This window comes from Astatotilapia calliptera, chromosome 11 (assembly GCF_964374335.1).
Source record: "Astatotilapia calliptera chromosome 11, fAstCal68.1, whole genome shotgun sequence".
Classification (NCBI taxonomy): domain Eukaryota; kingdom Metazoa; phylum Chordata; class Actinopteri; order Cichliformes; family Cichlidae; genus Astatotilapia; species Astatotilapia calliptera.
Genome location: NC_137432.1, coordinates 37,678,020 through 37,702,410, shown reverse-complemented (window position 1 = coordinate 37,702,410; position 24,391 = coordinate 37,678,020). Strand labels below are relative to the sequence as shown.

The window sequence follows — 24,391 nt, the reverse complement described above, 5'->3', positions numbered from 1 at the left end:
GAGGCGCTGTCTGACCTTGCCGCGGCCGCATGCGGTGCCGTGGGCCACGGTGGCGGGGTCGGACACGTCGTCACCCAGGTGGAAGAAGGTGCCTCTGCAGACCAGGTCGCTGTTGTTGAAGTGGACCCTGGTGGTGAGGATCTCTGCGTTGGTGCCCAGCAGGGGGCGGTCCCTCCCACCCTGACACTGGATCCTGCCGCAGTGAACGTCCCTGCATCGGCAAGCAAACGTGACAGGAAGTGAAGTGCGGGAAAAGCTGGAATTTTGGTTCCCATAAGCATAGCAAACGTCCAATTTTTGGTCTCCAAAAGAAGATATGAACACACACACACACACACACACACACACACACACGGGCATGATGGGATTTGTAGGCCTGCAGTACAGTAACGCAGCAGTGACCGTGACAGTGCCCCTGTGGACTCACGAGTTCCTGCAGGGGATGTAGGAGCCGTTGGTCAGCTGACCACAGTTTCCATATTTGTTTCCCTTTTTGTTCACAGACGAGAAACAGACGGCGGGAGCGCTGGTGGCATCTGAAGACAGAAATAAAAACCAGTCACAAATGCACGTTTTAAACTGGTTTAAACCAAAAGAGCCAAAGTTTAGTCAGAGTACAACAGAAACCAGGCTTCAAACAGGAGCTGGCTCAGTGCAAACTGGTTTAAGCTTTGTTGGCTTCAGTGTTGTTCACTGTGCGGGTCAAACTCACTCCAGGTCGCTGGTACGTGAGGTGCAATCAGATTTAGGCTAAAATAAGCTGTGACAAATTGTGATTGATAGGAGATTTAGACTCGGTTTAAATCTATCTGCTCATTCTCAGCTGTGTCGTCCTCACACAGCTTTAAGTCCTCATTTGTGGCTCACAGTGATCATTTCCTCCATGTTTAATATAAACATCCAGCACAGGACAGGAAATGAGGGACAGGTACAGACTGGAGTCTTACTGGGTCCCCACAGCGTCTGGCACTGGCTGTGCATGCTGGCGCAGACTCCTCCATAGCAGTAGGAGGCGCCCTCCTCACAGGGTTCCCCATTCTGCAGAAATACATTGGGGGGGCAGTAGGGGGAGGAGCCTGTGCAGTACTCAGGGAGGTCACATTCCCCGAGAGGCTCACGACACACCGAACCCGCCGCTCGCAGCTGATGGAGGAGGAAGAGGAGGAGTTAGATGAAAATACTGCAGGAAACATTGTTTTTATATTTGTGGGCATCGACGTCAGCCTGACCTTACAGTCCTGGCAGCAGATACCATCAGATGAGCACTGAGCTCCAGGAACCAGCTTACAGGTGGAGGCGTTACAGCAGGGGTCCTCACACTCCTGACCAATCAGAGCACAGCAGCACATCATCAAGAAGGAGAACAAACCAAAGTAACGTGTGTGACCTTCATCACTGCTAGGAGTGACGAAGAGTAACTGTGACTGAAACTGAAGCAAAGGTGCTGCAGAAGCAGGTGAACAGGCGAGTACCTCCAGCAGGCCGCAGTCACACTCCTCTCCTTTCTCCACGTAGAGGTTTCCACAGCGAGGTCCTCCCAGCAGGTGCTCCGGCTGTGGCACGTTGAACAGACACATACCGCCGCCGTGCAGCAGGCTGACGGACAGATCTGCAGCGCTGCAGCTGCTGAATAGCTGACCCGGCATGAACCTGAGGTCAGAGGTCACAGGACACTGGTATTACACGGCTAAAAACGAACCAGGAAAGCCTCAGGACTGAAAAATGACACCGAAACTGAACCTGCGGCTCCTCTAATGGCCACTTGAGGCTCCAGCAGAGAGCCAGTAAACAACAGACACATTAAGGCTGCGTCACACGCAAACGGCGTTTTCGATCACTGATAACTGAGATTCTTTAAAACTCCTGCCACGGTGCAGATTTTCAAAAACTCAGTTTTTGCGTTTACGTGTGGACGAGGAAAACTGAGAGTTAGTCACGCAACGTCAAAGCTGTGCGCCTTGTTTGATGTGGCGCTGTGCGCCACATTGTTGTTTACATCAGATTATTTCTACAATGGCGGATAGAGACAAAATCCGACGGCTGTTAATCCGACTATCTGCAGTTTTGTCGTGCTTACATTTACACACACAAAGAAACAAAAACGGAAAATCTGTGTTTTCAAAAATACCCGTGTTCATGTGGACGTAGCCTAGGAAGTCCAACTTTACAGCATATTTACAGCCTGATGCAAAAACCAAACGCTTTGGTCTCTGTGGATAATTTCATTTAGGCTTTATCGGGTTTTTTAAACGACAGACTGAGCTGATCGAACAGGAAACACGATCCAGCACCGGAGCTAAGGTCACGGTTCACCTTTGTTTTCAGCCTGAAGTGCGAACTCTGACCTGACGGGTCCGAGGGCGTAATAAGAGGTACTTATTGAAAATGAATAGAAAATTCAATAACCTTATTTAACTTTATTTGACCGGGCGAGACATTAAGAGCACATTCTTTGGGAAAAGGGGGAACGACTAAAAGCAGCTGTGCTCCTGCTGAGACGAGACCTTTAAGACTTCAGAGATGTAAAGCAGTTAAAGCACAGAGTAAAGAGAGAAGCAGGACTCGAGCGATGAGTCTCAGCAGGGTTGGGGGTTCTGGTCTGATGCTGACCCGGGTTAAACAGTCTGGCACTGACCCGGTTGAGGGCTCCATGATGCAGCCCCCGAGCCGCGGCTCGTTCTGGCAGGAGCAGTGGCGCTCCGCGGTGTCGTGGCTCATCCCGAGGTTGTGACCCAGCTCGTGAGCAACAGTTGAAGCCACGCCCAGAACACTGACCAGGTGATCCTGACAGGAAGAGAGAAATCGCTTCGTTTTTATGGAGCCAAGTATTTTGTCAGTAAAGTGTAAAAAGATCAAAATGTTTTACACTAAAATCTTGTTTGGCTAAAAATGTAAACGAATCACTAAATCACAGTGACACAGGAAGTAAACGGAGCTCGACGCGAAGGCCGACTCACCACGTTGACGCCGCCCGACCTGTCTCTGGAGCACATGGATGACTGAGACGCCATCCCCACTGTGGTGCCGTCAAAGGACCCGCCCCTGTGAAGAAGAAACGAACACGTGACGACCCGAACCAGGAGCGATGCGAGACTTTTATTTTGGTAAGTGCTCCTACATGACGAGCTGGGCGTTGTCATGGCGAAGGCGTGGCAGCAGGTCTCTGGTCCTCCACTCCAGGAAGTTGCTTAGGGTGTCGGTCGGGCTCTTCTCCACACGGATCTTGTCGCGGTCGCTCCAGATCTCCAAACCCGTGAGCGCCACGCGGACGTTCAGGGGACGGTAGAACTGAAACAGGAAGAAGAGGCGGTTCAGGTGCGCTGCTGCTGCTGCAGTGTTACAGAGGCCGGCTGTGACAGGAAGTCAGAGATCTCACCCAGTCCACCTGGTTGGCCACGTCCAGCATGCGGTAGATGATGGTGTTATTGTTCTTCTGGTAATTCAGAAACTGTGGAGCAGACTGCAGCTTTAGTCACATCAGGATGGAACAACCAACATGTTAAACTGCAAATCAAATCAGCAAACGACAAAGAATCAGTCGGCACATTTCAGGGTGAAACAAACTGCTGCCATCTTGTGTCGAGAACGCGCTACTGCAGGTTAAAAACCCCAAACAGCTGAAACTCTTTAAAAGACATTTGTTTGGCTCGCTGCAGCACGCCCCTCCTCTCTGCTCCAAACGCCAGGCCATGTTAATTGTCAAATCACATGACCTTTGCAGGTCAGAGGTCACCGCTCTGCTGCATTGAGCCGGGTCCCATCAGACAAACCTGTGAAATCCTGCTTTGAAGAGGTAACTAAGGCTACGTTCACACTGCAGGCGAAAGCGCATCAAATCCGACCTGGGTCACTGTCATGTGGTGCTGAATCCGATACATATCTGATGTTGTAGAAAGCTGCTGTTTGATGGTCATGTCGCATTAAATCCGTCTTTTACGTCACTGACACAAGACAGACGCCGATTATCAGCGCCGGAGACAAACGAGAAAGCATGGCGGCCATTGTTAAAGCACGGGCCCTTTTTTCTCAGTGTCCTTCTTTCTCTAATTAATTTGTCAAAATTCTGTCGGTTACGACTCTGCAGAAATTGATAGACTGCTGCAACAACACCTGCTAGCTCTGTAGCCGCCATTTTTCCTTCTGCAAACAGAGCGCGTCATGTGTGACGGCTTCTTTTGCGCATGCGGGCAGCTTTGAGGGTTCACACTGGAGCGCGTTTGCGGTCACATTTTATTTGCAGTGTGAACAACCAGACAAAAAAATCAGAAGGAGCTTTAAGACCTGCAGTGTGAACGTAGCCTAAGAGACACACCAACAATACACACACACACACACACACACGCACGCACGCACGCACACACACACACACACGCACACACACGCACACACACACACACACACACGCACACACACACACACACACTGACCTCCTGGTGATCGGCCACCAGCACCAGTTCGATGTATTTGGTCTCAGACAGGATGTCTCTCTTCGTCTGCAGACAGAACACACACAGAGGTCAGGTCAGAGGTCAGGTCAGAGGTCAGGTCAGAGGTCAGGTCAGAGGTCAAATGGGAGTAAAAGTTTGACGTATTTGTAGTTTATCAAACTTCTGCAGTTTAACGACCCCGTCAACAGCTGCCGCACGAGGGCTGACCTACAGTTTGAAGCCTCCAGACTCGCTCACCTTAAAGAGAGTCTCCTTCTCTGTGAGGTGAGTTTTACTCACATAAAACAGGAACTGCTGATCTGACTTTAACACGTCATCTAACATCTTAAAACTCTTTAAAATTCCTGCTTTATTGAACAAAGTCTGGGGAGAGGAACGGCTTCACTTCCTGTTTGACTGCAGGTGAAATACTGGAACACTTAAACACGTGGATTGTTTCAGGTGTGTGAGATCTGTGAGCACAGCACTGCATCACTTCACCCTCCATGTCCGTGGGGGCGTGGCTCCTGTCACTGACTGTGGGCCAGAGCCTCTCCAGATCTGACCTCCTGGGGGCCCTAAGCCTTACCTTTGCAAACACCTGTAACACATTCCTTGTAAGCACTTCCTGACTGTGCAGACTATAACTCAGCTCTCTATAAAAACATGGCGGCCTGTCTCACCCTGTGTGTGTGTGTGGAGCTGTGGATGGGGGGGACGGCGGTGTGCGACACTCCACAGCCTCCTGCAGCGTCATCCTCCAGGGGGGTGGTGGAGAACAGCAGGTGGACTCCTCCTTCATCATCCTCACCTCCTCCTCCACTCTCCCCTCCTGCACCCTCCTCCTCCTCTTCCTCCCTCGCCTGGTGGTGGTGATGGTGGTGCTCCTCCTGTGGCTGCAGCTCAAAGCTCAGGGTGGCGTTCAGGGCAACGATGCCACTGCAGGAGGAAGCAGCTGATTAACAGGGGTCCTATTCATATTTCTAAGCACACACACAGGAGTGTTTACCTTTGACCTCAGAGCTCCACTGTAAATATTTCTATCACATAACAATAAAAAACAGAATAAAACTGGTTTTTATTGATTTGTTATCATGATGCTGACGACACAGGAAGTAGGATGGGCGTGCAGTTATGAAATCATATCGAGGGAAATGATGACTCCGGTTTTTTTGTGCAGTTAGAAAATAAATTCGCGATTCATTTCACAAACCAGACTCTGTTCTTTTCACGGCGACCTACAGGCTGCAGGAAACCACCACAGAGCTCGCTGAGCTGCACAGAAAATCTTTGTTTTTACGTTCTCAGTAATCCAACCTGATGAATAAAGGTTAATACAGCTTGTGTATAATCTGAGCTCAGCGATTACTCTCGGGGCCGGACCCTCTCTCTTCACGTGCTGATAAATAAACCTGATAATCGTCCTGCAGCTCGAACGTTTTCTGTGTCAGGTCAGAGGCCGTTGATCCGGATCAGTTCGGCCGGCTCTGGAACGCTGACGCTTCACTCGGGTTTTCTGCCAAGAACACTGCCTTAAACACAAAGACCTGAAACATCGAGTCCTGGACTGAGCGGATTGGAGGTTTTTAGGTTTAAGGAGCTTTCTGACATGTTTTTGGTTTTTGACGTGACGCAGCAGTGAATCCCACCGACTGAACGTGAACATCTGTCAGTCTAAACACAGACAGCTGTCAGCGATAAATATTCATATTTCAGAGAGCAGCTGCCTGCCTGACACTCAGCTTCGACCCGTCAGCAGAAATCTGCAGCTTCTGTTTTTGCAGAACAGGATGAGCGTTTGGAAACCAGCGCTGTCTAAACACGACGACTTCCTCCTGAACCGTGCGTCTCCGTTTGTCAGGCTTCACGTCCGTTCGAGCGTTTAAGCACAGAAACTCTTTTCTTCTTCCTTCCTCTCTCACACTGAAATTACTGTATTTTTATAGTGTCTGTATTTAATACGTACAGGAACCTCTAACAGCTGTCTCCACCTTAAACTCAGAACAGGTGACCCTGAACTCTCCTGCAGGCGTCCCAGGATGCAGTGGGGCGTTCTCCTCCACTCTCTGTGGCATGTAAAGGTTTATCTTCTCTCAGCTTTAGTTTGTTGTGTCTTGCTCTTAGTTTTTCAGAGGAAAGGAGGATTCAGGGTCACCTGATCGAGCCCAAAGAGGAAAGTTTCAAAGCTAAAGTTGAAAGCAGAGGATGTCTGTGTCCTGAAACCAAGCCGAGGATTCACGGAAGAAGGGCCGAACGCTCGACTTTTAGAAACTCTGAACCACAAATAAGCCTCCAGCTGAGAGCGAGACGCGCTGTGATGGGCCTGAAAGGTTGTCCTTCCTGTTGGGGGCGGGTACTGACCGGAGTCCCGAGCAGGTGCTCAGAGCCACTCTGGACTGGGGGAATCCTCTGACGCTGCCGTGGTAATAACAGTGAGTCTGCAGGCGACATAAACACAACAGCATCTGTCACAGCTGGACGACTCCACGGGGAAGGTCTGACGGCTGCGGTGCGTTCGCTGACTCACCACAGGGTTGGCCATTACAGACACTCCGGTACCGTTGGGGAGGTAGTAGAAGACGTTTGGCGGTTTGGGCAGCAGGTCGCTAAAGAGACACGACAAAGATCAAAGTGTGTGAGAGACGGCGAGAATCAAACAGCAGCATTAACAGAATCACATTCAAACGAGTGATGCGACGCGCCCTCGCGTTACGGCCTCTCAAACAACCTGCGATGTTTGCTGCCAGGCTGGTGTCAGAGCACGGCTTCCCAAAACAGTTAAATATTACAACACCAAAGGACAGCTGATAGTTGGGAGGGGCTCAGAATAAAGTCTCTGACTATCCCCCACATATCAGCTGTAAACTAATGTCAACAGGAAGTGATTGAGTCAGAAACGGCGAGTGTACGCGACGACGACGACTGAGAAAGAATTCAGAATCAAACAGCAGCGATAAAATTAAAAATGTCTCCTCAAGCCGACACGATCCGCAGTGACGGCTGCGACATCTTTATTTATATCAGCTCAGATTAACGTCACAGGAGGTTCGGTACATGTGGTGTTTAATGTCACGCCGCTCAGACTCACTGGTTCTTCTCCAGCTCCAGCAGGAAGAGTCTTCCTCCCACCTCCAGCCCACACTGCAGCCTGTCAGGGTGGCCATCCTGGGAACACAGGAAGAACAGTTCCTTCATTTACTGAGCCGATTAAACTCTGGAGGCAGGAAAGAAAAGAACAGGATGGAGCGCGTCCAAACGGCACAAATACCCGAGGCTAACGAGACGGATTTGCACATTCAAATTACTGCTGAGGGCACCTGTGGAGGTAAACAACAGGGGCATAAATGATTGGCTAAGATAACAGAAACTAACAGAGCTGTGGAGGGGCGGAGCTTCCTCATTGCTCTATATCCAGTCACCTGCAGCTCTAACAGCTGTCTGAACTTTTCCAGGTACCACAGAGGGCCTATGTGTGCCTGAACCAATCATCATCTGGATTTTTATTATTAAACGCACTTACTGCTCAACTTCATCATCATCATCATTTCATACCCTGAATTAAAAGCACCAACTCTCATAATTCAGCGAGCCCACTCCCACTCTCATTGTTCCGCTTCCACCATTTTTACTTCATTCCGGTGACTTCCTTTCTTCTGCTCCTTTAGGATGTGGCGGTGCAGAGTACATCCGCCATCTAATCAATACACCTTCCTGTCTTAATGGAGCTTCTCTCTGAAGTGCAGGCACTTCCTGTCCAGCGGCTTTCTCCTCTCAGCTCTGGAGGAAGTGTAGGAGTGTGTGTTACTGGGTGTAGCAGCACTGTTCCTGTGAAACCCCCGTCATGGGGAGCAGCCACGTGGCCGTTCCTGTGGCTGATGACGCCCTGCTTTTCCTCATAAACCTTCGCTGCGCACCGAGGCTCAGCGACTGAATCGGGCCCCGCTGTGTCGGAGCTAGAGCTGGACGTCCTGTTAGAGCCACCTGACACATGCTTTGAAATCCCCTCCATCCACATGTTTCTGACATCAGCCAGATGTTGTGCACTGGGCTTCTACACTTTTCCCACTGCAATGCAAAACGGGATTTAAGTTTCCTTTGTTAAAACATCGTCCCGGCAGTGCTGGCCGGGACGATGTTCATGGTGTATCCCAAGTTTACCAGAGCTCTTTCTTGTGTCATATCAGCGGTCCCCAACCCCCGGGCCCCGGACCGGTCCGTGAGTCGTTGGGTACCGGGCCACGAGAGCTGAGGCTCGGGTGTGAAATTTATGGTTTTCAGGGTTTTTATCGTTAACTGTTTCCCTGGGTCTTTTCCCGCGTTGTAGTTGCGCGTCTTATTTTGAAAGGGATATTTACACGTTACCATAGCGACCTGAGAGCATTAAGGGGCAGAGAGGAGGATGTCACTCTCATTGTTGTCGTGGCATTTCAGGAGGACGCTGCTAATAAAGTTACACACTTACACAGTGAATTCCCGTTCATTATTATATTTACCACCGTTTTTGTCTCGGTCGTGTCATTTTACTTTGTGTTTATTTATCCGCGACATCTTAAAGGCCGGTCCGTGAAAATATTGTCTGACATTAAACCGTCCGTGGGGCAACAAAGGGTGGGGACCGCTGATCTATATCATACTCAATACAGAACATGTCCTGTTCGAAAACAAATCAAACAAATCAGTAAACCACAGAACTTTTTGCTGTCTTTAAACTAAATGAACATCTGGATGGTCGTGTTCGCGTTTCCTCAGCACGACTGTGAAGCTCTTCTTTGAATTTCCACATGGACTCCTCCGTTCTCTCTCTCCAGGTAGAATCACCGGCTAGCCCAGAGTAACGCCTGATCTTTGCCTCACCTGGTTCCCCATCACTGTGTGTGGGCGGGGCTGCCTGTAGCCCCACCCACAGCAAGTCCAATGCAGAGGCGGCAGCAGAAGTGTTTGTTTAAAGCTGCAGACACAGCTCTGCTCTCTTTCCTGTCCCAGGTGCATTTACGGTTCCTGAACGCAGCACGGAGCCGCTCCAGGCCGCTGCCGCGCTGCGATCGTGGAAATGTGCAGTTCTTAATATAATCTGGGGTTATGTTGATTTCTGGATCATATCACGTCACACTGGGGGAACTGTGGGACCTTCACACAGCTCTGGTCTCACAGCACACAGTCAAACTTTGAACATCTTTAATTTTGTTACACTTACAGTTTACAAGAAAAAAAAAAGCAGCTTTACAACTCACAGCTGACTCATGAATAGTCAGCGTGAGCATCTCTGCTCTCCTCCCACTCGATGATTAATAACCTTCAGTTTCGTTTTTCTGGAAAGCTGGACTAACATGTGACCTGGACCGCCCTCGCTCCGTTCGGATCTTTCGTTTTAGTGGTGATACTAAACAACAACACGTATTCCTCACATCATGGGCTGCAGTCCTGCAGGGTTTGAAGGGGAGATTTTGGGTGAAGTTCTCCTTTAAAAGTGAACAGAATTCCCCTCTGAGGCGTGCTTGTTTCCCCACCCTCTCTGAACTTTGTACTGTGGTGGGGTCAGATTATTGTGCAGCAGGATGTGTGTGTGTGTGTGTGTGTGTGTGTGTGTGTGTGTGTGTGTGTGTGTGTGTGTGTGTGTGTGTGTTGGCTGAGTCATGATCGTTGCAGCTGGGAGGGTCCGACTCTGAGAGGCAGCGCAGAGGAAACTGAATCAGCGACATACTAAACTCTGCGAGCTGGAAAATGCAGCTGTTCAGACCTCTGATTGGTTCCTCCAGACGAGCATGACAGCGCCCCCTTTAGGTTCATTTCTAGAGCACGCAGCTGATGTACAAAGATTTTCTTTCACCGCTAAAAGAAACAGGCGTGACTCGAGTTGCTCTCGTGTGCATTTTTTTTTTTTCCCCAAACGGTCCAAATAATTCCCTGAAAGCAGACGAAGCAGCTGGAACAGATGTTACTGTTCATGTTACTAAAAATGGCGAGCGTGTTATTGTAGCTCTTAATCTGAAGAACAAGAATTATTAAAGCAACAAATGCATTATAGATGTAAGATGGTTCATAGACTGACGTCAGTATTTAGAACTGCAGAGACAAACTCTGGGCGGAGAACGGCGTCGTCGTCGCTGCTGGGTCGTTTTTGAGTCGGCTTAATTCATCGCTAATCAAATCAGAGTGAAACACAAAACGTAATTAGCTCCACTGCAGGAACTCTGCTTTTTAAGCCAAATCAGAAGCTCCACAGTGCTGTGGTTCAGGAGCTCCACCTGGCTGGAAAATCCTGATTTTGATCTGAAATAAACGACTTTCTTATTGGCGAATCGTTTAATAATCATAGATTTAGGAACTATGATTAAGTACTGCAAACAGTAAAACTGGACACTTCATTATTATCAGGATGTCCTAAAAACTCCCTGAAAAGCCTTCAGCTAATCCAAAATGCTGCAGCAAGAGTCCTGACAGGGACTAGAAAGAGAGAGCAGATTTCTCCTGTTTTGGCTTCCTGTTAAATCCAGAATTCAAAATCCTGCTCCTCACATACAAGGTCTTAAATAATCAGGCCCCATCTTATCTTAATGACCTTGTAGTACCATATCACCCTATTAGAGCACTTCGCTCTCGCTCTGCAGGCCTACTTGTTGTTCCTAGAGTATTTAAAAGTAGAATGGGAGGCAGAGCCTTCAGTTTTCAGGCCCCTCTTCTGTGGAACCAGCTTCCAGTTTGGATTCAGGAGACAGACACTATCTCTACTTTCAAGATCAGGCTTCAAACTTTCCTTTTTGCTAAAGCATATAGTTAGGGCTGGACCAGGTGACCCTGAATCCTCCCTTAGTTATGCTGCAATAGACGTAGGCTGCCGGGGGATTCCCATGATGCATTGAGTTTTTCCTTTCCAGTCACCTTTCTCACTCACTATGTATTAACAGCATTGAATCATATCTGTTATTAATCTCTGTCTCTCTTCCACAGCATGTCTTTATCCTGTCTTCCTTCTCTCACCCCAACCAATCACAGCAGATGGCCCCGCCCCTCCCTGAGCCTGGTTCTGCCGGAGGTTTCTTCCTGTTAAAAGGGAGTTTTTCCTTCCCACTGTCGCCAAAGTGCTGCTCATAGGGGGTCATATGATTGTTGGGTTTTCTCTGTATGTATTATTGTAGGGTCGACCTTACAATATAAAGCGCCTTGAGGCCACTGCTGTTGTGATTTGGCGCTATATGAATAAAATTGAATGGAATTTCTGTGATTTTGGTCCTGGATGCGTCTCCTTGTCTCACTTGGTTCCCTTTGTGTCCTGCAGTCTCTCTGCATTTGTGAGTTGAAGCTATCGTGCTTCCACTTCCTTCTCTCGTGTTTGAACTCCCATCAGCCTGCACAGCTGAGGTTCACAAGGTCGTCCCCTGCAGGTCATCGACCTCGGCTCGCTTCTCCTCTGCCAGGTCGCTGAGACGCTAAGACCTTTGTGATTGGTTTTGCTAAATTTGCTCTGTGTTTTTTTTGCCCCCTCGATGCTAATTGGATTCTCCCGTGCTTAGATTCACCGTCGCCTGTCGGCTCAGCCGCTCACCTTCAGCTCATTCAGCACTTTGAGCCACGCTCAGTCTGCCCTCACCATCACTCCTCCATCAGCTCGACTCACTCCGAGATTTCAGCCAGAAACAAGTGCGAGTCACACAAAGGAACATAACAGTCAGAGATCATGGAGTTCTTCATATAACAGCAGTGCAATTCACTGAAAATATGGAAACATTAATGAATGGACTGGACCCCGTCGGACACTCCGGTGGGACAGCTCTGGTCCTCTTGCTTAAGAAACCTGACGTCTTGCTATCTGCAGACATAAGCGAGAGGCAGTCACCTGAATATATGCTATATGTAGCCTCATTTCCACACAGTGCAATGATGATGTTCCTACAGACTAACTTACAGGGCATTTAAGGGGAGGCCTGCAAACTCCTGAAACGCGGCCCGGTGACACGTACAGCTGTGCCCGCCCTCTCAGCCTGCTGATAATCAGCCCTCCTCGTGTGTCTGAGCACATACATGTGTTTTAATACTTCAGGAAAAGTTCATTGCATCACTTTTTTCTTTCACTGTTGTGATTGTTTCTAAGGTTTTTATTGAAAGTACATTTCTGTTCCACAAACCTAATTATAACCTCATCCTCCCCTCGCTGTGTTTTTCAGCCTCTCTCGCCCACTCTCACCATCTGTTACCACCCTCCCTTCTTGACAGGTTTCTCCCTCTTCGCCCCTAAAACTCGCTCTCCATGCAGTGAGGTCATGTCTCTCGCCCGGCCTCCAGATGATGTCAGAGCTGCAGAAACTCTGGGCGAGGCCGAGAGCTGCCGACCACAACAGAGCAGGAAGAAAGGCCGAAAAACAAGGAGGAGTGAAACAGCAACAACAGGGAGAGAGCTGAGGCCTGGTTTACGTCGCGTGTCAGGAAGACACAGGGGAAGCACGACGTCAGGCGCCGCCAACGACAGCCAAACACAAACAAGAAGGCCAGAGATGAACTTTGTTCCAGTTCTGTGAAAGCCGAAGAACGGCTCGCGTGAAGGAAAGCAGGACTGATCCCACCGGTGTTTGATGTTCTCTGAGCCACAGCTGCGACTGCGTTACACGACATCCACGATGTTGCAACATCTGCTGAAAAGATCCTCCCTCAGAGGAAGGCTGACGGTGGGGGAGCCGGGTGGGAACGGTCTGTGGCTACTTTGTGAACGGATGGATCAGGTGACCCTGAGCCATGTTAAATGGAAGTTCTTCCTCCCCACCATCACCATATGCAGTTTATATGGGACCATCTGATCACTGGAGATCACAGCTGTAAGGTCGTCAGCTTGCAGCACGAAGCAACTTAAGACTGTTGCCATGGGGAGCTATGGGCAGAGCACCACCGGTGATGGTTTTGCTGGTCAGAGCTGATGGTCTGGGGTCCTTCAGCCCCGCTCTCCTACTCTCTCTTCCTAAACTCCACGTTCGCTCCTGGTTGGGTGGGGTTGGGATGGGTGGGGGTTCCTACAGGAAATGATTTCAGAGCTTCTCTCAGCAGCGCAGGAAGTGTCCATCCTCTAACAACGCTCTTTCCCCAACTTCCCCTTCTTCCCTCCTGCAGTCAGGTCTCAGCGTGCCTACAGGAAGCTTCTGGTGAAAACCATCAACGCTGCGGCTTCCTTCCTCTCTCAAACAGTCACAACGTCTCAGAAGTTGGACTGAAACTGAGACAGAGAAGGTAAAGCCGCCGATTCCTGCTGCTCGTCTGCAGAATAAACTCCGCAGCTCTGCCGTCAGTCTTTGTGGAGCGCTCAAGTTTGAGGGTTTCCGTTCAGGTCAAACGAACTTTATCCAGCATTATCAATAAAGCTACACACGCTTTTCTCACCGTCACTGTAAACGATACCTTCTTTACAAACTACACCACAAAGAAACAGCCTCCTCACAAACACCTGCGACTGTTAGCTAACGTGAATCATCCAACAGCATCTCAGACGCGTGTGCAGCGCGTCAGTGTATCCATCGAACACAGACACAGTCCAAGCAAGAGTCACGACTTTGCTCACTGCTCCCACACTCGCTGGATGAAGACGCAGTCAAAGCCTGGCTAATATGTAGCGTGTCCTCCATAAATGGAGACTTCTCCAGAGTCTTCAATGATTACTGCAATCAGCTGTTTCTCAGAGGAGTCTCGTGGCCTGCTGATGCACTCCACAGTGGACTTCAGTCTCAGTGAGCTTAGTGCAGATTCTGGTCTGAACCTACGATTAGCAGGAAGGTCTACGGTCGCTGGCTGAAGTCCACGATGGTGGAGTTGGACAATGCTCACCTAAGATTGTCTCTGTGGGAACTGACTGTGGACAGCATCGGCCTCTCAGAAGGACAGTAACATTCAAAAACGTGCAAATGTCATTTTTCTGGCTCAGAGTGGATCTCTGTGGGAGGACTGCACATGTAAGTCCACGCACAGAGAAAGGCAATCAGGCAGCATTAGCCTAGCTGAAGGATCTCATTTGTGTTGTATCATCACCTGAAGAACAACATGTTGTGTTTGTGCAGATGATTTCTGTGTGCAGGAAAGACCCTGTAACCTGTCCAAGTAACGTCAGTGTGGAAACACACAATCTGTGCTGACACTTCCACCCCCACAGCCCGGCCACGTCTGCTGGAGATAATCTAGTGCCGGGCAACACAAAGACTTCATGATTTGATGTTTGACAAGAGAAAAAATATTACAAATGAGGACTGGTGAATATTGAAAAAGTGAAAAACATGATTTAAAATCTCCTCCTCTTGTGTTTTCAGCTGTCTCTGTCCTCATAACGCTGCCGTACATGCAGTTTGTGGAGGCAGAGCTTCACGCCCTTCATGTCGTGCCCAAAATACTCGCATCAGGTAACCGCGATAACAGATGGGCGGGTTAAATCAGCTTTGTTTTCTCAAATAGGGAAGGGAAGTGTGTGTTTGAATGTGTTTCCCACCCATCCCGAATATCCAGTTCCAGCTGGAAACCAGACTGAGCTCAGGACCACTGCACCAACACAGATACTCCACCCAAACAGCAGCACCACCTCGAAATGACATTTTCATCCTACCCGGAAAGCTTCCTCAAGGCTCAGTCTCCGCCCGTCCACCAGAACGAATGGGCGAGTTTTTGCCAGCAGTGGGCGTTGGCGTCTGTCCACACCTGAGAACAAAGACAGACGGTGAACTCCAGCAAGCTACTGGGAGAACTGGGAACACGGGGTTCCACACAGAGGCTACACGATCATGTTGTTTCTATGGCAGTTTTATACTTGCTAATTATTAACAATTGATCTGAGAACCAAGTGTGTGCTGTCTGACAGCCAATCAGAGGCCGTCCGCCGTCTGGACGCTCTGTCGTGTTCACGCTACAGCAGGTTACAGAGAGGCAGTCCGATTAGCTACCACAGCAACATGCCAAGTATTAAATTAGAGAGGGGTCAAAGGTTACACCCGTTTGTATTGCCATCTTTGAAAGCGCCCTCATTAGCATCACTGTTCTCTGTGATGTCATGAGGATGCAACTATTTTTCACATTTATTTTTAACTTTAAATTTATGTAATTATATAATCAGTTACTTTATTTTTTTAAAGTTAACCCAGACTTGTGAAAAGTAGCAGATCCACAGTGATCACAGATAAGAGTGATTGTGAGTTTTTGCCATTCTTCAGCACAAATGTCTCCACCTTATACGAGCAGGGACACTATTGGGTGATGCTTAATTAAACAATCTTAATTGTAGGCGCGTACATAATCGTGATGGACGTGATTCTGGAACATCTGGAGTTTAATGTGTAAGTAATCTTCCCATTTTCTTTATGGTGTGAAACGAAGAAACGAAACTTAAATTCTTTTATTGTAATTTACAGAATTATAAAACTCTATGTGACAAAATAAAGTCAGACAGAATTATTCAACGTTAGAAGCCACATAGCAGCCTTTCCTCGGCTGCCATAGTGGCGTGGTCACAGGTTTGAGTCTGTCACGCAATCTTCCAAAACTCAACAAAAGTGCTTCCAAGTAGGTCCGCCTTCAGGATGTGTTGTTATGGCAACAATGGCAACAACACCAAGAAATCCTAGATCGATCCAAATGGTCATCAGTTTAATCCAGACAAAGGGTTAATCCAGCTGCGGACAACTGGCACCACCACCATCACCTCACTGCCCACGAAGACCTCACTCCCCACGAGGACCTCACTAACCAGGTTAAAAACTCACACTGGTCCCCACAGAAACATATTTATAAACACAATAATACACACGAACAGGCTGAAAACTGAAACAATCCTTGATTAAATGTTTTTAATGAAATATTTCTCCTACATTTTCTGTCTGTAGAGCACATTTGTTCTCTTTTATTTAATTATTTTTTAAACCTCTAATTTTGGTTTTTCCTGATGTAAAAATTGACATTTTGGAGGACGACTTTGCACATAACCAGGACTAGTCTCCGTATAGTTATATTATATTACTTATCACAGCTACATTCATTGTTTCCTGTTCTTTGATTAAGTAACTACTTCATACATAAATAAATAAAATGTAAAAATATTTTTGAAAATTAAATTAATGTTTTTATTTTAATCCCAGTGATTTTTCTTTTTACCCAGACTTCTTGGGTTTTGGACATGTTCATTATAATTTTAAAATTTTCATATTACCAAGTTAATTTAAGTAGAGATACAGTATGTTCAGCTTTATGATTCTTTCTCTGATTATTGTTTACACATTTCTAATTAAATGTAAAGAGGCTCCTTTATTTTTTTGTTTTATTTTCAATAAAAATAGGTTGAGAAGACCAGATTCAGTGATTTTTGGATGAATTACATGGTTACTTTTTAAGCTCCGGGTGTATTCCTGAATGACGGTCGGCCCCATCAGTCGGTTATCGTTACCTGTCACCGTGGCTGTCAGACTGTCGGTACCGTCCGTCTGTCCGTCCCGAGGCAGACTCCCCACATCCTGGGGTGCGTTCAGGGACCGGCAGACGATGAACGCAGCACGGCCGCTGAGCAGTAGCAGCAACAGCCCGGTAGTCCCGCTCATCCTCTCTGCGTCACCGGCAACCAGCAACAGGTTGCTGCTGTCTGATGTGTGTGTGTGAGGCAACCCCGTCCCGCTCCCGTTACCTCACCGTGTCCGAGCTCTGGGAGAGGCTCCGCTGAAACTCCATGGCGCTTCTTTTCCATGTAACACCCACACAAAGCGGCGTGTGCTGTCCCGAACCCCGGGCGGGGGAGTGTCCGTTACTGTCGGTAAAGTAGCGGGAAATCACGGCTCTGGCTCGGACCGTTATCTGCGCAGCTCCAGCCAAACGTGTCATACAGTCCCAGACTGAGCGCCAGTCCCGGGAGGACCCCGCCAGCTCCTCCGGCTCAGGGCGTTTGTTTCCGGACAGCTGGGTTCATCCGTGTTTGGAGGCCTGAAGCTGCTCATTAACATAGCGCTCAGGACCGTCCGTGTTTATACTGGGACCGACGGTGACGTCAGCAGGCTGGCCGAGGAGACAGGAAACACAGCGAGAGACCCTTCAAAGTAAAACAGCGTAAACCTTTATGTACGTGTTGCAGCTATTTTAAAGATTATTATTATAATTACTAGAAAATGCTAGCTGTTTTATAAACGATTTAGCTTTTGATGAGGAAATTGTAGTATTTCTTATCAAATGCTTAACATTCAAATTTATTAAATTCACAATATTCTTTTTTTTCCTGCATTTTTGTGCCAAAATTGGAGAGAAAATGATTTAGCATTAACTGGAAAAGTGCTGGGTTTGTACTTTTATTTATTGCCTTTTTTAAATAAACAGATTCAGATTAAATAATTGAAATAATGAAAATTATTTTTAATTTTTTTTTTTTACCTTTTTCAGAATCAGAATCAGAATCAGAATACTTTATTGATCCCTGGGGGAAATTATTTAATGAGCAAGATAAAATAAAATAAATAATAAAATACTTCCCCAAAAAAGTAATCCCGTTACTTTACTGATTACTTATTTTCAAAAGTAATTAATCACTTAGTTAATTTTTAAAAACACGATTTACAACCTGAATAGTTTATAAAGTGATAGATCTTTCAGCCCAATTCTACATTTTTACACTCAGTCTTTCAAATAGATGCAAGTAAAACGCAGCAGAAAATAAATAAAGTCAAAGACTCAGCGGTCCTGTTGCTCTATTTTCACCTGTAAAGCAGGAGTGGGGTAGGCGGAGGTTTACCCTGGTGCAGGTGTGCCGCGGTCAGTGGAAGAATCCGCGAGTGTCTCTGTGAGTTTCCCATCACGTCGTAGCTACTCGGTGCTTGTTGGAAGTTTAGGGGTTTTTTCGCTGTAAAAAGAAGTTTTCTTCCCACGCACAGCGGGCACTAATGTTTTTGTCACTTTTTATGGAATCAAACTCAAAGTAAGGTCAGTACTTCCACGCTTTAAACGCTGCACGCTCATACTCTCTCCCGCACTCGATATGTGATCCATTGTTGATCTGCACACAGCTGTTGTCACGAACGTCGCACTCGCTTACGTCACTGTCATGAGACATTCTCGCAAAAAAATCACGGTTTTAGTAACGCAGTAACGCAGCGTTCCTACGGGAAAGTAACGGTAATCTAATTACCGTTTTTGCAATAGTAATCCATTACTTTACTCGTTACTTGAAAAAAGTAATCAGATTACAGTAAGGTGTTACACGCGTTACTGCCCATCTCTGGTGGGAACGAAGGCAGGCAGTAAAGTAAGACGGTGAAAAATAAACCTCCCAAAAATGCATAAAAAGTTAAAAAATAAAATAAAGACACACCAACACACACAGATGATAACTCTTCAGTGGATTTGAACACTTCCTGTCACCTGTTTGATGTGACGTCCACAGGTTGAACCAGGCTGTGTTATTAACCATTCAAGCAAAGACATGCAAACATATTAGAGTCCTCCAACAGTGTGGAAATATGTTGGAGCTTTCACAAAATCACAGAGATTTATTTTGCTTTAATTTTAATTCTTTTGTTTTGTTTTAAGCATCCCTCCAACCGAAGGAGCTTCATAGAAGGCTGTGGTGGTGTTGAGCCTGTTGGTGTGGTTCAGCATCTTGTAGCATACCTCCTGGATGTCTCCTACATGCCTGGGGCATGTTGGCTGACCTGAGGAGCAACAACAGATGCCTCGAGGTGCTTTATCGTTTAATGCAAACATGAGCATTACCCCGTAGGAGTCAGAGGAGGTGGCTGAGAGTCTGCTCTCTGTTTAAACTACAGGAGAAGACTGGTTTCATCTGCAGTTCTTGGCAGGTTGATGCTACCTACAGACACCAGAACAAAAAACCAAAGACTCTTAAGCTCACAGACATGTTTGCGTTTGTCTAGTTTACTCTTTCAGGTAACTGAAATGACTTTTTTTGTTTTACTTGCTGCAGCCAGAGGAGAGAGGAAAGATGCTATCTCTTTCTTATTTTCTTTTCTAATCTGCTTCATGAAAAAGAGAACATGACAGCCATGTCTGTTTGAAGGACTAATGTGAGTTTAAAAGCAGTGTTACTGGTGTTCCTGTGGTCCACATGGAGCTGAATAATTAGTGTGTTCGGGAGGATTATGAGTCACTGGGGTCAGAAACAGTTCAGGGAGCGCCTCAGAGGTGCACCGCTGTAAACTGATCCAGAGTCAGATTGAATCTGAGCGAACGCGGCACGTGCTGCTGCCGCTGCAGAGGATCAGCTGCTTACATAACTCCTCTGTACATACGGCGAGTAATCGGATCATGTGATCACACACAGTGCTGTATATCAAATGTACTGACTGTACAGTTTAGTTAATGACTGATTGTTCCGTCGGCTCAGTTTGACCACACTGATGGTTTCACAGGGTTTAATGGGAGACGGATACATTCAGCAGTGGGTTACCACGGTAGCAGGATGCAGCTATTCAGGCTGATTCAGAAAAATAAAGTTTGCAATAAATGCAGCTCAGAGAAACCTCTCACAGAGTCAAATCCACTCTCACTCTCACACTAAAACATAAAACGAGCTTCAGTCCAGTTTGAACTGAATGTGTTTTTATTGCCTGAAGCTCGAGTCTGCCACGAAAAACTGGACGACTTCTTCTTCATCCAGGTGGAGCTTCCTCTCTCTCCTCTAACCGCTGGCGTAGTGCGTCTTCTCGGAGCTGGATGCTTCCTCTCCGTGATGATGCCAGCAAAGGCGGTGCCCCCACCTGAGCAGGCGCTGGAACACCTGAAGGCAGCAGAGGAGACGTGAACACACGGAGACGTAGCACAAAGAATCCAGAACTGCAGTCTGTGTGAGAACTTTGCAGCTGCAGAGGTGAAACTCCAGGACAAGAAAACATTTTTAAAACTTTATGTTGAGTCAAAAATCGGTAAAGTTTAAGCAATGTGTCGAATCAGATTTGACTGATGTTTTATGTCCCAGTGAAAAACACCTCTGAGAGCAGACTTCCGTGAAACGTGGTTCTACAGGCAGGAAGCCACTCACCGTCCTCTGTCCACGGCTGATGATGCGTTTCCTGCTGCTGCTGGAAATCCGGCCGTGAATGTGCAGGTTGTAAAGGAACAAGATCCTCGTCTTCTCCCTCTGACACACAGACAGAGACGACGTTTTGTTTTACATGCATGGAAAGTCTTTATATGCTTCACATTTCTGTCTGAAGACCTGAAATCTAAAACGCGATTCAGTCGCTTGGATCAAAGCTGAGAGAAGCTTAACTGGGACCGGCCTGCTCTTCATCACCTGGTGCTGACTGTGTGCCCAGGTGAGTGACGCTCTGCAGCAGAAACATGATATATTCTCTGTATGTGCAACAACACACATTATTATTATGTCACTGATTTAGTTTAAAGCGATGTTTTCTTGCCAGTGTTGCATTAAAATGACTGTCACCTGATCTCATCTGTATACAATGTTCACGTGTTTACACTTCTGTAAAAATGTGCAGAAATATAACACAAAGCTGTTCTCCTGTTACAGCTGCTGTCGGCACAGGTTGGAGGTCAGAACCAGAGCTGCAGGACTGGAAGCTTCCTGAGGAAACGGCCTGAATGGAGCAGATTTAAATAAAGTTTGAGGATAAAGGAACGTCTCGATCACGGCTGTATCCGAGTACTCTCTGATCCTCCGTGTGAACGCGTCAGCAGCAGCAGCTGATGCTGGACTGCAAAGTGCTGAGTGTGAATGTGCAGACCACGTGTGCACCTGAAGCTCATTCATTCGCAGCCTCGCTCGCTCTCTCGCTCTATCTGAATGTCTCTCGGCCACAGTCAGCTCAGCTGTAATGCTCTTACACTAATCTGCTCTCAGATCAGATTTACAGCATCTCCCAGGGTTTAAACAGAGCGTGCGTGCTAATGAGTTTGAGCGGTTTACTTCTTCATCAGTTCAGGAGAGGAAGTGACATCACGGCGTGCGCTCAAACCAAGACAAACACTCGTTTCATGTTTCTTTGTTTACTAATAAACACAACAAATACTGCTATTGTCGCTACAGACGGCACAGCGACCCGGCCGCTGCACGCGCTCCATCCGAATCTCTGTTTGTCTGTTTGTGATCAGTCGTGACCAAACACAACAAACACCGCCATGAGGAAATGGACACACACACACACACACACACACACACGAAGGAAACGCTTTGATATTCACTGAAGTCTGAGCTGAACGATCACCGAAACACAGAGAACTCGAAATGTTAACGCCACACAAACTTCTGATTTTACACAAATCAGAGATGCAACATCAGTTTTGTTCTCATTTAATGTCTCTGTATTTTCAGTCCTTTATTTATCCTGGTAAAAAATCTCTTTGAGATTAAAAATCTCATTTCCAAGAGAGACCTGGCATCATGGCAACAAAAGTAAAGATACACGTACCACACAAGTGTATAACATTTAAAACAAATACAACATCCTGTACGAACATGTGAAAAATATACAATAACAGATCGAATTAAGAGCGACATTAAAAACCATCACACTGAGTAAAAGAGTTATTCTCCTTTAAGACGGACTTAAACTCCCCGAGGGAACCAGCTCTGATCATTTCAGTTCCTCCTGCAGATGATTCCAGGAAGCAGGGGCGGCGTGTTTAAAAGCCTTTTTCTCCAATTCTGTTCTGATTGTTGGGACAATCATTTGTATGATATTGTGAGAACGCAGGCTGTATTGGTTGTGGTTTTTACACATATAAACACACAGATAAGAGGGAACCAGCCCAAGCAGAGATTTATAGATAAAGATCAACCAGTGGGAGAGTCTGAATATGCAAAAGGTGGATTTCCATAGCCAGTAATAAAACATGAAGCACAATGGTACACCGTTTCCAACCTCGTAGGCGGTGGGCAGGTGCATTCATAAAAAGCAGGTCACCATAATCCAATAAAGGTAAAAAAGTTGCATGAATCAAGCGTTTTCTCACTTGGAGGGAGAAACAGGAGGGATTTCTAAAAAAGTAACCTAGTTTTAGTTTTAACTTCGACACAAGCCTTTGAATGTGAGTCTTAAATGACTAATTCTGATCTATAATGATCCCTTGATACATGAGACCATTTAAATTTCAGTTCCTTGAATTGTTTTAATCTTAGGAGACGTAGCTAGCGACTCTTTGCCATTCGAGAATAACATGAACTTGGATTTATCTGGATTTAACACCAACTTAAGTCGAGTTGACACATTTGATTTGTTCTCACACATGAAGGAGCTTCTTTATATATTCATGTGGCAGGAAAGGAGGGGGGAGGAGGGCACACAGCACTTTACAGCCAAATGTATGTGGACAGGCCAGAGAGGAATTACCCAGAAACCCTGCATGATGATGTCTCAAAGTACAATTTTAATACATAACTATGGGTTGTTTTGTTCTCCATTCTGTTGGCTCCACATATTTGATTCCCAGGTTTTGGTGCTGGATGTCCTCAGGAGATATTACAGCTACTTCTGGTCTCGATCCTGTTTCATGTTAGATGTTAGGTGAGCGTGTAAACTGCAACATCGCAGAGCCACCTGTTTACTCAAGCACTACTGTGTTACTGTGCCAACATTAATTTGGATTATGAAAAATTAGCATGTTAGTGTCATACAATCATATGTTTGCTTGCAGACGATGTTTTACTTTATTTTATTCCACAGGCAAAAGTGTGTGTGTGTGTGTGTGCATGTGTGTGCGTGCATGTGTGCGTGCGTGCGTGTGTGTGTGCGTGTGTGTGTGTGTGTGTGCGTGTGTGTGCGTGCATGTGTGTGTGCGTGCATGTGTGTGTGCGTGTGTGCGTGCATGTGTGTGTGCGTGCGTGTGTGTGTGCGTGTGTGTGTGTGCGTGCGTGTGCGTGTGTGTGCGTGCATGTGTGTGCGTGCATGTGTGTGCATGCGTGTGTGTGTGTGTGCGCTCACCTTGGGGTTGTAGAAGGCAGCAATGACATGCCGGAGCCGGTTGGTGTAAATCTGAAGGCAGCTGAACAGCGCCACCAGCAGGACACAACACACACATCTCACATAGACCTCAGCAGAGAGGGTGGAGGGGGGGGACATGCACTCTGAGGGGGGAGAGGAAGCGGTGTGGGACACTTTTGTGTGTAGTTTGAGACAAACTGCGCTGTCAGCAAAAGTTCGGCAGTCGAGACTGAAACTTTCAGCATCCAACAAAGCAAACGTGGACATTTACTCGCGTGTCAGAGATGTAACTGACACACATGGACACATAGTAAAATCAGTCTGATTTAATTAGCGCCTGTGTTCATCAACATGAAAATCGGAGTCATTAAAATGTGCTGTCAGGACGATGCATGTGTAACAGTACTGTGTACTGCCCTCTGGTGGTCATCTTTTAGGCCTGATTCTCTGGTTGTTTAATGATCTGGTGAATTTGAATATATGCTAAACAAATCCTGTGTGACCTTTGACCTATGACCCACCCTGGTTATCACTTTGGATATTGAGGGTGGACGAGCTGTTGAAGGCTGAAATTGTCGTCCTCAGGAGGCGGGCCATCATGGTGTCCCCTTCCACTCTGATGTCCACCTGGTGACTACCTGCAGAGAAGGGGCGGAGTCACAAAGTGAAACTCCCTGCAGTCAGCGAGTTCAATCTGCAGCATTTCTGTAAGATAATCCTAAACACATGAGATAAGAGCAGAGTAACATTTATTATGGGACTACCTGTATAAATAAAGGTTAAATAAAATATTTATTATTTATGGGTCGCGGGGGAGCTGGAGCTACCACGGGACGAGAGGCGGGGTGCACCTCGGACAGATCGCCAACCTGACGCGCAGCGAAAACAGAATATATCATGTCCAGTTTGTGTGTTTCACAAAGTTTCAAACACAAGTGTTGATATCAGCTCCACTTATATGAAGTGTTACTTAATACAGGTTTTAAACCTCTTTCACTCCAGTCATCCTGCTGGTCCTTCAGCAGGACATCGAAATGACCCCCAGCAGCTCCAAACAGCTGATGTTCAAATCACCTG

The 24,391-nt window shown here is 47.0% G+C and overlaps 2 protein-coding genes, 1 long non-coding RNA gene and 1 pseudogene across 11 annotated transcripts in view; 2 read left to right on the top strand and 2 right to left on the bottom strand.

The window, feature by feature from the left end:
• Positions 1–17,429, bottom strand: part of adam15 (ADAM metallopeptidase domain 15) — a 27,753-nt gene extending 10,324 nt beyond the window's left edge. For all 6 annotated transcript variants that reach the window (XM_026184219.2, XM_080308585.1, XM_080308586.1 and 3 more), the window contains exons 1-16: positions 16,825–17,429; positions 14,998–15,089; positions 7,516–7,592; positions 6,955–7,033; positions 6,789–6,865; positions 5,111–5,366; positions 4,428–4,493; positions 3,377–3,448; positions 3,119–3,288; positions 2,958–3,042; positions 2,636–2,784; positions 1,473–1,650; positions 1,230–1,322; positions 948–1,143; positions 428–536; positions 16–211 (exon numbers count right to left, since the gene is read on the bottom strand). In XM_026184219.2, coding sequence (XP_026040004.2) covers positions 16–211; positions 428–536; positions 948–1,143; positions 1,230–1,322; positions 1,473–1,650; positions 2,636–2,784; positions 2,958–3,042; positions 3,119–3,288; positions 3,377–3,448; positions 4,428–4,493; positions 5,111–5,366; positions 6,789–6,865; positions 6,955–7,033; positions 7,516–7,592; positions 14,998–15,089; positions 16,825–16,975 — 2,046 coding nt within the window. In that variant the 5' untranslated portion in view covers positions 16,976–17,429. The remainder of the gene's footprint in view (positions 1–15; positions 212–427; positions 537–947; positions 1,144–1,229; positions 1,323–1,472; positions 1,651–2,635; positions 2,785–2,957; positions 3,043–3,118; positions 3,289–3,376; positions 3,449–4,427; positions 4,494–5,110; positions 5,367–6,788; positions 6,866–6,954; positions 7,034–7,515; positions 7,593–14,997; positions 15,090–16,824) is intronic.
• The window catches only part of LOC113032854 (CD276 antigen-like), a 233,851-nt pseudogene that overhangs the window by 127,278 nt on the left and 82,182 nt on the right, over positions 1–24,391 (top strand). The gene's annotated exons all lie outside the window — the stretch shown is intronic.
• LOC145432002 (uncharacterized) lies at positions 17,347–21,892 on the top strand. 2 transcript variants are annotated; one of them, XR_013912342.1, is made up of 4 exons: positions 17,347–17,486; positions 20,032–20,241; positions 20,350–20,689; positions 20,905–21,877. It is a non-coding gene; the product is annotated as an uncharacterized LOC145432002 (long non-coding RNA). The 2 variants fall into 2 exon arrangements; XR_013912341.1 differs by lacking the exon at positions 17,347–17,486 and adding an exon at positions 18,799–19,093 and having other exon boundaries at positions 20,905–21,892.
• dcst1 (DC-STAMP domain containing 1) overlaps positions 19,773–24,391 on the bottom strand; it is an 11,964-nt gene continuing 7,345 nt past the window's right edge. The window contains exons 13-16 of one of the 2 annotated variants that reach the window (XM_026184981.2): positions 23,836–23,952; positions 23,315–23,457; positions 20,413–20,511; positions 19,773–20,151 (exon numbers count right to left, since the gene is read on the bottom strand). In XM_026184981.2, the coding sequence (XP_026040766.2) occupies positions 20,053–20,151; positions 20,413–20,511; positions 23,315–23,457; positions 23,836–23,952 (458 nt within the window). In that variant the 3' untranslated portion in view covers positions 19,773–20,052. Of the gene's footprint in view, positions 20,152–20,412; positions 20,512–21,997; positions 22,877–23,314; positions 23,458–23,835; positions 23,953–24,391 lie in introns of those variants that run through there. The other variant, XM_080308593.1, reaches the window with a different exon arrangement.